The following is a 12,965-nucleotide window of genomic DNA, read 5'->3' on the forward strand; positions in this document are numbered from 1 at the left end:
TGGTACTTGATCCATAGGCAGCGTTTGTTGGTGGACGTTAAATATCCCATGGTGTCCTTCACGAAGAGTAGGCGAGCTATCGCCGGCATCCTGAACAAATTCCAAATTCCTATCATAATCAGCACATGGTGTTGCATCAGCCTTCAGCCGATGATGCTGCCCGCAGCCTTGTGCCACATACAAACAAAGAAGAAGAAGAAGAACCGTGCTTGGTTCGCTCTCTGACTCGTCACCATAGGGGCGGGGCTTCGGTGTCAGTTGCTGTCCACGTGACCTTACTACACACTCCATCAGTCCATCCTCTTTTTCCCCGCTCCAGTTTTCTTTCATTGCTACAACTACGTACATTATGCGGCAGATTTACCTCAACACGAGATGATTGCACGTTCAATCATCCACTTGGCCTTTCAATGCACCCCTATTCCTCAATAAGTGAATTGCACTAGTTTGCATTTAATTAATTTGACTATCATAAACTTTGAATCTCTTTAAAATAGTTTTATTTTTACAACGACTATTTGAGTTCGTCTTCACTTGTGGTCGCTTATTTCCGTAATTTTATTCGATATTCGATCAGATTTGTAAAAAAAAAAACTTGCGGCGTAGATGACGAGAGTGCAACGAAAAGCTGCAGATCCATACACGTTAATGGAAAGAAGAAGAAGAAGAATAGAAAGAAGAAGACGAGGCGGGAAATTATAAGTAGAGAAGAAGAAGCTATTACGAAGAAGAAGAAGACTGACTAATGCCAGTTCATGCATATTTACCTGAGTAATTTAAACATTTAAAAACGAAATTATCTCTAAATTGTAGGACATATATATTCTAAACGCGGTTTTTGACTGGAAAGGTGGAAACATTCCAACCCATTTGGAAAACCTCGCAGCACTTATAACGGAATATCTCTTTGCATATTCGTTTGCTCGGCTGAGTCCTTCAATTTTTTTCCATCTCAATTTTTATTCGTTTTATTTATTGTTAGAGACACGGGTAAATGCATAACGTACGATTTTGAATGGCTGATCATTATATCACTCGTACGTATAGTTTACGACAATATCTAAGCAACTTAATTTAATTCCTAAGAACAGAAATATCGTTTTCTGAGAAGCATGCGGAAGCGATCTGTAAACCGGAAGGGAAGGTAAATACCTCGCTGTCTGAAAAAATGGCGGCTACTAGTGGCGTGCAAGTGGCTCCAGCGCTGCAGAGGGCAATCGTGAAGCAGGTAAGCGGCACTGACACGGTCAGAATGGGCTTTTTGAGTGCAGTGGCAGCCTGTCCGGCGGCCGGGTCTGTCTAATTTCACATGGCGGCGCTCCACGTATGATGGAACCGTGAAGCCAAGCGGCAGGAATGGACACGTTGGCAGGCTGCGCACCTTGGTTGCGCCTCCTCCGGCTTGCTGGAAACGCACGTGGTCGCGTACATTGTTTACTTTACCGTTAATCTGCCCCGTCGGGCAGAAACGCGTATTTCCCACTTGTTGACGTGTTGTTGTGACGAGTGCATCTTGTGCAGATGTCACGGAAAGTTGCAAAGCGGCTTATCGAGGCGTTCCGAAATGCAGGGGTCATAAACTGAATCACTTTGTAGAAGTTTAGAACAAAGTTTGAATTGGTTTTTGTTATTAACAAGTGATGTCGTCGTCGGAAATGGGTGTTGAGTTTCATTGTCTGGAAAGTTTTGAAGAAACCTCAGTTTGGAAATCTGGGTAAAGCAGTATTTTGCACAATGACAAAATGTGCAAAACTCTCAAATCGATCCCATCTCGTCGTTTTGTTTCCAGTACAAGCTCATGTGGTGTAACTTAGTCGTTGAAAAACTTTTTCATTGCTTTTCTGTTTGTCAAAGTTGTCGAAAGTCTTTGTGCCTTGACACGTGGTGTTGCTTTTTAAGTCCTGTGCACACGTTTTCAACTTTATTTGTACATATTTGATCTATATATAAAACAAACGAGCTATTTCGGAAAGTTGAGGTTAAAGAGTGCATTGAGGATCAAAAAATGCAGAGCATTTGCTTTCACACAAGACATGCTTTGAAAGTAACATTGTTTGTGCTGACGTCATACTTATCTGTTTCAACCTTTTGCGGACATAACGTGCAATAAACTTAAAAAAAAACAATAGCAATGCAACTGTGGCCAATTTGCCTCCGCATAGTACCACAACGGGTAGATGCCCTCGTTCACTGTCCTAAAATAAACAAGTTTGATTTAAATCACTTCAGCTGTTTTCGAGTATCACATTTTCACCAGCCATGACAGGTTTCACATCGATCTGTGAAGCGGTTTCAGAGAAGGGATTTTAAAAAAACATCGGCTTTGAAGCTTATATGGCTGCCACACCACATAACCTGACCTTAAAAATGTACACTCTGCATATGTATATGTATGGGTAGGGGATGACATTTGTGAAGTTTCTTGTTGATCAGATAAGGTTAGTTTTTCTATCCAAGATGGCTGCCAAACCACATGACCTACGGTGTCATCATTTTCAAACTATATGCAACAATGGTGTTAGATGTTTGTAAAATTTTGCATCAATGGAGTAAGCGGTTTAAGAGATATAAATTATTTAATATTTTCCTTTAATCCAATATGGCTGCCACACCATGTGACCAATGATGTTTTCGTGATCATCTTTTAATCGCCATGCCAAGTCAATGACACACATAAAGTTTCGAGTCAATCGATTTTGTGGTTTGGGAGGTGTTTTTTTTAAGGGTTTAGGTTAAATCCAATATGGCTGCCAAACCATGTGACTTATGATGTCATAAATGTAATATTTCAATACAAATGGGTCATACATAGATCATGTGCATGCAATGTCAGATTTTTAGGATAAGAAATTCAATTAAAACGGTTTTGGATGGTATACCACTTAACATATGATGTCATCATTGTCATGCTTCTTTTGTTCCCCATTGGGAATACTTGACAATGTGCCAAGTTTAAAATATTTCCATTCAGCGGTTTCCAAGAAATAATTATTTGTGTTTATTCCAAGATGGCTGCCATACCGTGTGACCTATGATGTCACAATTATGAGAAAAAAGATTCTGCATGAGTGTCACTCCTACCCTGAAAGTTTCGTCTCGATCGGACATGTGGTTGCTGAGAAAAATGAGGTTTAGCCCGGAAGGAAGGAAGGAAGGAAGGACGGACGGACAACCCGAAAACATAATGCCTCTGGCCACCTTTGGGTGCGGAGGCATAAAAAAAGTTTCAGGATTGGTCATGAGCAAGTGTTATGAATCGACATGCACAGGTAGTGGACAAAAAAAATGGAAACACCTGGGTAAATGAGTGACACCAAGCAACGGCTTCTATACAGGTGTGGCCCATGTGTTGAGCATTTTGTTAAGACCTCTGTTGATTTCGTGGAACGACCCTGGGAGCCACCCTGATCCCCTGGTAGCCCCCCACCCCCTTTCCTCGAGTTGTTGTTGAAGCAAGAGAAGTTGAAGCAAAATCAAAATATTGAAGCAAGAGCGCTTGTGTGGGCTATTGTCTTGTATTCATGTGTCAATTTTCAGAACAATCAGTGGGGTGATAAATAAGAGAGGCGGAGCAAAAATTAACACGCAGATGGATGGACATCTGGACATCAAGACCCATTTTATAAGGTCATCTCATTGAGATGACTCGAAATGCTGCACAGGCTGGTTGCCTATAGTTTTGGCTAGCATGGCTGCAAGAGGAGACCCCTCAATGCCCCCATCCACAGAGCACATGTGCTAGCCCAATGGTTTGATAATCATGACCCTGACGTTATCCACATGTCACCGCCTCAGTCACCAGATCTGAACCGAATCGAGTATTTATGGGATATTTTGGAATGACGCCTGAGAGCGTTTTCACCCTCCATCAAACAGGTGTGAGTTGATTGACTTTGCCGTGGAAGAATGGTGCCACGTCCCCCCTGCAGAATTCCAGACGCTGGTGGACTCCTTGCACATACAGGCCGTACTGGCCGCATGTGATGGCCCAACACCCTATTAAGTGACTTTACATTGGTGTTTCCATTTTCTGTCCAATACCTGTATATGTTTGTGATGTCTGTTGCAAAAAGATCGCGAGATCTCGGCGAGGTCACGTCTTTTCGAAGCTGTTCCATGCGCTCACGCTTTCGAAGCTAAGTAATCTTTCACAATTGTGTTTTTGTCGAGACTGTATCTATCTTTCGGTGTGTGTACCTATAGCGTATCTTTAGGAAAATTTTCGGTGCTAATTTTTCGTACATGTATACACAATCGTCGGTTAATGCGTATCGAGTATTCTGAGGCCTAGTACTCGTAGGCTTAGGCTACCGTACCGTCTCCGACCTTGTGGTTTTGTTTTTCTCTCAGCGGTTCGTCGAATGCGCTGCAACTATTTTCGTTCTCTGTTTCGTCCCAGTCGTTCATCCCATACCTCCTTGTTTAATATCTCTACTCAAAAAAAAAAAAAAAAACCCAAAAAAATATTTCCTTCTCAGGTCTTATTCGTTTATTTGTTGTTCTTACTTGTTCGTTCGTTCGTCGTTCACGTTGTTCGCGATCACGTGATCACGTGGTTAGAAATGTATAATCTCTCCCCTGAACAACTATTTTCTCTCATATATTATAACACCTTTTTCTTCTTCTCCTACAAAAGGATGCTTTTGTCTTGCTCACCAAATCTATTCATTCCAAAAAAAAATAATAATACCATCTCTTACAGTTCCTCTTTTCGACATTCCCTAAACTCTCCAGAACTCCACCCCTCCTTCAGCTTCCTCAAACGTATTTTTGACTCGAAGGTCTCAAACTCATTTTGCAAAAAATGTTCGTTTCCCATGAATCGTACACTTTTCAAAATCCAATCTCACCCCTCCCCTCCAAATCTTCCCCATCCCCCCTTCCCTCCAAAACTTCCCCATCCCCCCTCCCCTCCAAAAGTTCCCCATCACCCCTCCCCTCCAAATCCTCCCCATCACCCATCCCTTTCAAATCTCCCCCCTTGCCCCTTCCCTCCCCTCCCTCCTAAACTCCCCCCACACCCCTCCCCTCCGAGACTCTCCCTCGCTCCTCCCCTCCTAGACTCCCCTCTCACCCCTCCTCCTCAAAGCATCCTCCCTGCTTCTTCCCCCTTCCAGCTTTCACCTTCATCTCCCCCCTCCTCAAATAACACCTCACTGTGCCTCACCCAATCTCCATCAAACCTTTTGTCCGCCCCATTCTTCCCTTTCTCCAAGCTATTCTGAAATCTCTGAAATCTCTGACACACCTTCAACAGCTCTCCCTACCTCTTCCTCCTCTTCCACATCTTACCCTACCCCTCCCCCCTCTGTTCTGTACCCGATGCTCCCCCTTCCTCTTCATTAACGGTATGGACCTCAAACATCCGGGGCCTTCGCTCAAACTTGACTGATCTCTCCATACAGGTTGCTTCTGACAAACCAGATGTGATCTGCTTAACAGAAACTTTCCTCCTTCATGATGTCGCTGATGCCTTGGTATCTCTCCCAGGTTACTCCCTCCTCCGGTATGATAGATCTGAGCCTCGTCCTGGAGGTGGGGTTGCTATCTTTATAAAAAACTCTCTTCCTCACTCGCCCTCCACTGCCCTCTCTCCACCTCACCCCCAGGAATACCTTTGGCTACGGCTTCCCCTTCGCTCCCACCTTTTGTTCATATGTGTGTTGTACCGTCCACCAAACAGTGATGACTCCATCTACATCTCACTGTCTGATAATATGGACCAACTTCTATCTACCCATCCCAACTCTCTTCCTCATATGTGGTGATTTCAATTGTCACCATGCCAGCTGGCTGGGTGGGGGTACCTCTCTCACCAGCCATGGCTCTTCAGCAAAGGACTTCTGCGACTCACTGGGACTGACACAATCTGTCAATTTCCCGACCCGGATCTCAGTCAACGGAGCAGCTTCTCTTCTGGACTTGGTTATGACTAACTTCCCTGAAAATGTCTGCTGCTCTTCTTCTGCTCCAATCGGCTCATCTGATCATGTGCTCGTCAAAGTGGACATCTCTCTGACCATTCTCAGAGAGCCACCTCAGCGTCGACGAGTCTGGCATTTCACTCGGGCCAACTGGCACGGTCTTCAAGCAGCCATCAATCATCTGGACTGGTCTCCCATCTCTACCGCCTCTGACATCAACTCATCCTGGGAATTCTTTCAAAGTAAATTGCTCTCTCTCATGCACAGATTTATCCCATCTCGTCTTCAGTTGTCATACCCTTCCTCCTGTCCATGGTACACGGAATCTTGTGGTGAGGCTGTTGCCCTGAAACAACTTGCTTTCGTCTCCTGGAAAGCAAATCCAACGGAAGGAAATCTCATTTCCTTTCACAAAGCCCGAAACAAGTGTGTGTCCACCCTCAGGAGAGCCAGGAAACAATATCTCACCGTTCTCAAGACCGAACTCTCTTATATGTCTCCCTCTTCCAAATCCTGGTGGCGTCTGGTCAAATCTGTTTCTGGTGTTTGTTCCCCCTCCATCCCCTCCCTCACCTCAAACGGCTTAACGGCTGACTCCGCACGTGAAAAAGCTGAATGCCTCAACTCTGTGTTTGCCTCTAAATCTTGTGTCCCAAACCCATCCCTCTCTGTACCCACCGTACCCAGCTGCTCCTGGACTCTGTGTCCTTTCCTCCTGACAAGGTGGAAAAGTTTCTGTCAACCCTCGACTCTGATTCTGCAACTGGTCCTGACGGCATCAGCCCACGGGTCCTAAAATCATGTTCTTCCGCTCTTTCACTCCCTCTTTCTGTTCTCTTCACCCTCTCTTTTGCTCAAGGTCATCTGCCATCTGCTTGGAAATCAGCCAACATCACCGCTTTGCACAAAAAGGTGCAAAAACAGATCCTAGCAACTACAGACCAATCAGCCTTCTCCCAATTATCAGCAAAGTAATGGAATCCATCATTGCTTCAGATATGAAATCTTTCCTCTTCTCCAATGGCTTGATCTCTGATCATCAATTTGGTTTCAGACCTGGTCACTCTACTCTGGACATGCTGCTTCTGCTTTCTCAACAATGGATGGATGTCCTCAACGCCAAACAGGAAATTAGAGCTGTCTCCCTTGACTTTTCACGTGCCTTCGATACGGTCTGGCACCCTGCTCTGCTCACCAAACTCTCCTCCTTTGGTATCCATGGAAATCTCCACGCATGTCTGGCGGACTTCCTCTCTGGTCGTAGTCAACGTGTGGCCCTGAATGGGTTTCTCTCATCTCCTCTTCCTGTTCAGGCTGGAGTTCCACAAGGTAGTGTTCTGGGCGCTGTGATTTTTCTGGTCTTCATCAATGATCTCTCTGACTCTCTTGAAAATCCTCTCTATCTCTTTGCTGACGACTCTACTCTCTGTCGCTCCATTCCTCATCCCTCAGATCGGCAGTCTGCAGCCTCCTCACTCTCTGCAGACCTGGACAAAATCACAGACTGGGCAAACAAATGGAACATGTCTTTCAATCCTGATAGATCTCACACTTACGATGTCTCTCCGAAAAGACCGACTGGACAACCCTCCCATCCACTTTCTGAATAATCCTCTCCAAGAAGTTCTGTCACTCAAGCTTTTGGGTCTCACTATTTGCCATGATCTTTCCTGGGAAAACCACATTTCAAATCTGGTCTCCAAAGCCAGTCGCCGACTGGGCATCCTCCGTCGTGCGAAGTCCTTCCTTGGCACACCTGAGCTCCTCACCACATACAAGGCTTTCATCCGCAGCTCTATGGAATACTGCTCTCCCCTCTGGTGTGGTGCTCCTGCCTCACACCTAGCTCGTCTTCACGCTGTTGAAATCAAAGCGTTCAGAATCATTGGAATCTCCCGCGATGAAGCTAACTCCAAGGGCCTTTTACTCACTCACCGCAGGCAGGTTGGTGGTCTTTCCGTCTTCTACCGACTCCTCTCTGGCCTTGCCCCCCCAGCTCTCTCTGGGCTCTGTCCCCCAAATATTCCTACAGGTCGCACAAGATCTGCCTGCAACCCTCTTATGGTTAAACTGCCAAAATCAAGACTTTCTGCTCACCTTCACTCCTTCATTCCTCTTTTCTCCTGCCTCTGGAACAAACTCCCTCACTCTCTTCAATCCCACTCCACCCTCCAGGTCTTTAAAACAGCTGTTTACCACCATCTCTTATCCTCCCCCATCCAAAACCTTGATCTTTTCTACCCCCGCTAATTTCGGTCCCCTTGTGTTTTATACCTCTCCCCCCCCCCCCCCTTCCCACGCCTCCTCCCCCCAAGCCCTCTCCCTCCCACACTTCTCCCTGCTCTCAAATGTTGTGGTTGTGTGCTGCCCCTTCTGTCCCCATCTTGTCTCCCGCTCCCTCTTTTTGTATATTTTGTTTGTCTGGTTGTTTTGTTTGTGAAATAAATGTTAGCTCTTTCACGAGCCTCGATTCAGTATACAAAAAAAAAACAAAAAAAAAAACGTGTCCAAATGGCCATTCACATCAAGTGCTTAAAGCCAGAAGTTATGAATTTATTTTTATCACAACACACTTTATCCCACATGGTCATGAGAAAAAAAGGACAGGGGTGGGGTCGGTGAGCGCCAAATTGAATTGGTGGAGATGACGTAAAATTCCGTAATATTTTGTCCAAGTACTGCGAAACGAAATGGTTTTGAAATTGGCAAGTAATAAGGCGTAGGATAAGATAAGTTCCTGCCTCTTGTCCTTTTTTTTTTTTTTTCTCTCCTCTTGAAAAATTACACTGTAAATACAGTGATGCGTCGCTTAACGTCCGAGATACGTTCTTGGAAACGTGACGTTAACCCATTTGGACGTTGTCCGAACATCACATTGTGAACTTTGTATTTATACTTACGTGTATCTATCTATAATTCCAGTAATCTCTGTGTGTCTGTGTGTTTGTGTGTTTGTGTGTTTGTGTGTTTGTCTGTGACCGCTGTTTCTCGACAACCACAGGTCCGATATACTTGAAACTTGCCAGGTATATTGCTGGGGACCCGAGGATGTGCCTTTTCAAGGTTTCAGATTAATCGGACAAGTAGTTACCGAGCTGTGGCGATTTCTTTACCAAACTCCGCAAGCCGTTCGCTTTGGACCAAACCATTTCATGTAAATAGAGGGGGGGGATTGTCACCGTACTCGCAAGCCGTTCGCTTTGGACCAAACCATTTCATGTAAATAGAGGGGGGGGGGGATTGGCACCGTACTCGCAAGCCGTTCGCTTTGGACCAAACCATTTCATGTAAATAGAGGGGGGGGGGGGGGGGGGGGGGGTTCTGTGGTCGTTCGCTTTGGCTTTGCGAATGGACCAAACCATTTCATGTAAATAGAGGGGGGGGTTCTGTGGTCGTTACTGACACGTGGTTTCAAAGTTGTTTTTTGTTGTTGTTGTTTGCACGCATGTTTTTTTGCACGCACGTACGGGCAAGCACGTACGGGCAAGCACGTACGTGCGGGTAAACTTGATTTAAATTTGGAAATTTTTTTTTTTTTTTTTTTTGGGCAAGGAACGGGCACCCACGTACGGGCACGTCCTAGTGTGGAATAATGCAGTGTACTTGTATTGTACAATATTGACTAAATTCCCTCGATAATGTACACAACTAATGAAACACAGAGGTTAAGAAGGCTAATAAAATAACATAATGTCTACATTAGCTAATATATTGCAGTAAAAAAATACAGGTATAATATACATCCAGTAAAACAGGTACAGTACTGTATAGTAAAGTAAAATTAAACAGTACACTGTTCACTGATTGAGAGGTAGATGCAGTATCGTATCCGTAAATCTGATGGACTTTTCTTATTTCTACATACGTGAAGGGCCTGGCTGAGGTTCGTCGTGGGGAGGAGTTTGTTTTTTGATGAAAATGTCGAGCGTTGTTTGTTTTGTCTACTGTTTCTTCTCGTAGATTTGCCGATATGCGGCAAATACTGCATGTGCATTCCTCTCTGAGTGAGAAGCGTTCAGTGTTGGGGTCCATCTCTTCGGCACTTTTCAGCAGAGTGTTAAGGTTGGCGAAGAATTTAGATAACCCCTTTATAGTGAACTTCTTCTGTACCTCCTTCACCTCCTCCTCACTTTCCTTTTCCCTTGCCTCTTCTTCAGCTGTCCGATGTTGCTGTAACTCTAGCAACTTTTCGTTGGTTAGTTCTTCTGGAACAACCTCTAGCAGTTCTTCTATATCGTCGTCGTCCACGCCAAGGTTCAGCTCGTTTGCCATGTTCACAAGATTGCTCGTAATTTTTTTCTCAAGTTCTGTGTCTGTTTCAAAACCCTTGAAATCGTTCACATGTCTCTTCAGGACTTTTTTTCCACACTCCGTTCATACATTGCTTTGTGACATCATCCCAGGCCCAAGCAATGTTCTTGATGCAGTGGTACATGTTATATTCTTTCCAAAACTCCTTCAGTGTCTTCTTGTCATCCTCCGTTGCAGAAATAGCCATTGCAAATGTCCACCTGAGATAGTAGGACTTGAAAGCTGCAATAGCCCCTTGATCCATAGGTGGAATAACACTCACGATACGTGGGGGTAATCGAGACTGGATGCTGATGATGCTGCCGATGAGGCAAATCCAAGCATACACTGTTATACAGTTTGTAAACTTTTTATTTAGTAAGTAAGGAAATCAAATTAAAAGTACTGTACACTACAATAGGCAAAAAACATAAACCAGTAACATAGGCATTTCTTTTATCTATCAAAACATATTATTGATATATAGTATAGTTACTGTACTGTATCATCATACGCCTGGCAACACAATCTATTTTGTTTAAGAACACGTGAGTGTGCCCGCTCTAAGGCCACTTACGTCCGCTACGTAAGTCTGAATGGGGTTTTTAAAATCCCCATTATTTTCTTATTATTTTTATGGGCCACGGACGTATAAGCGATTGGACGTTGTTCGGACGGACGTAAAGCGACGCATGACTGTACTTATAAATATATCAAATTGTTAAACGTTTCCTTTTCTCTCTGTCCGTCAATGTCTTTTCTTCCATTGGGTCCACCATTGCTTTCACCCAGACTAGCGATCGGCCGTAACAAAATTAGCATTAGCCTGGTGGGTACCAACGGTTGCTCGGCCGTCTAAATTTCCATCCAGGAACAAAAGAAAGTGGTACATTGCCGAAGTGTACGTACGGTACGTTCCCCGATTGAAACCGTCACATGGTACAGGTAAGCGGAGTTCGACGATGGACCCTGCTATCACGCGACGGACCAATGGGCGTTCGTAGTTGCTGGTTCTCAACCTGCCGAAGTACAAAGTTATTCGTCTGCGGCAGCCTCAGGTCCTGTAAGTTTGGGAGGGTAACGTATGCTATCTCCCTCGTAGTAGACCCCGGACCCCGGGTGTAACAATACATATTCATATTCATATATATTTATATTTATATATTACTCGCTGAATGCACCCGGCATTGCCCGGGTTCTTTTTGAATGAATTTAATCTTCTGTACATAGGTCTGACACAAGCCCAGTATCAGTTAGTGCTCAACGATTCCTTGTTCTTTCTTCTGTCGGGCCCCGCGAGAGAGAATTTTGAAAGAAGAAGAAGATTTATTGCAAAATGGGCCCAGCCCGGCCGAGGCGGCCTCGACCAGCCTCGCCACCAAGCCTATAACCTTCCCAGGGCCCGTCCCTACATTTTTTGTTTCAGAGGTTTCCCCCTATCTTTCACTTTTCAGGAGATTAGCTCGTGCAGACAAACAAACAAACAAACAAACAAACAAATGAAAAATCGGTCAAAGACCGAGGACTTGCCAGAATGTACTTTTTATCGGCCATTTTGGACAAATATGGCGGCCGAACCACGTGACCGATGACGTCATCATTATTTGTTTTCTAAACTAATTTATTCCTAGATTATGCTCAAGAAATTTCATCTTGATCGGATGAAGTTTTGTACTTGTTGAATTATGACATCAAAATGGAGGCACCAATGACCATCATTAACGTATTTTATTCCCCATGGAGAGTTCTTTTCAATGAGCCTTGTCTCAATTTTTTTTATTCAGCACTTTCGGAGATAGAGAGGTGCAAAGCTTTTCGGTTTTTCAAAGATGGTGGCCCGAACCACGTGACCGATGACGTCATCATTATTATTTTTTCTCCACCAGTTTATGCCATCATGTCGCTCAAGAAATTGCATCTTGATTGGATGAAGTTTTGTACATATGTCAAATTATCGAATTATGACGTCATAATGGAGGCCTTGGGCTGAGAGAGTTAAAAATTGGGCACAGTCAATTCCAGGGCAAGAGAAATGTGTGTAAAGTTTCGCAATTCTATGTGCAACGGTGTAGACGTAGTGCTGCGCACAGACAGACAAACAGATGAAAAATCGGTCAGAGACTGAGGACTTGCCGGAATGTACTTTTTTTAAATATCGGCCATTTTGGATCAAGTTTTTCGTTTTTTCCAAGATGGCTGTCGAACCACGTGACCGGTGACGTCATCATTATTTGTTTTCTAAAATAATTTATTCCTAGATTATGCTCAAGAAATTTTATCTTGATTGGATGAAGTTTTGTACTTGTCGAATTATGACGTCATAATTGGAGGCACCTATGACATCATCATTAACATATTTTATTCCCCATGGGGAGTTCTTTACAATGAGCCATCTCTCAATTTTTTCTATTCAGCACTTTCGGAGATATAGAGGTGCAAAGTTTTTCGGTTTTTCCAAGATGGCGGCCGAACCACTTGACCGATGACGTCATCATTATTATTTTTTTCTCCACCAGTTTATGCCGACATGACGCTCAAGCAATTTCATCTTGATCGGATGAAGTTTTATACTTGTCGAATTATCAATTTATGACGTCATAATGGAGGCTTTGGGCCGAGAGAGTTAAAAATTTGGCACGGTCTATTCCAGGGCAAGACAAATATGTGTGTAAAGTTTGGCGATTCTATGTGCAACGGTGTAGACGTAGTGCTGCGCACAGACAAACAAACAGACAGACAGACAAACCAATC

The 12,965-nt window shown here is 44.2% G+C and overlaps 1 protein-coding gene across 1 annotated transcript in view; it reads left to right on the top strand.

Annotated features, from left to right (window-relative positions):
- Window positions 1-1,122: 1,122 nt before the first annotated feature.
- SND1 (staphylococcal nuclease and tudor domain containing 1) overlaps window positions 1,123-12,965 on the top strand; it is a gene marked incomplete in the record, with an annotated part of 904,817 nt that continues 892,974 nt past the window's right edge. The window contains 1 exon segment of the mRNA XM_078777892.1: window positions 1,123-1,228. Coding sequence (XP_078634018.1) covers window positions 1,169-1,228 — 60 coding nt within the window.

Source organism: Myxine glutinosa, chromosome 1, assembly GCF_964187855.1.
Source record: "Myxine glutinosa chromosome 1, kmMyxGlut1.1, whole genome shotgun sequence".
In the NCBI taxonomy this organism is placed as follows: Eukaryota; Metazoa; Chordata; class Myxini; order Myxiniformes; family Myxinidae; genus Myxine; species Myxine glutinosa.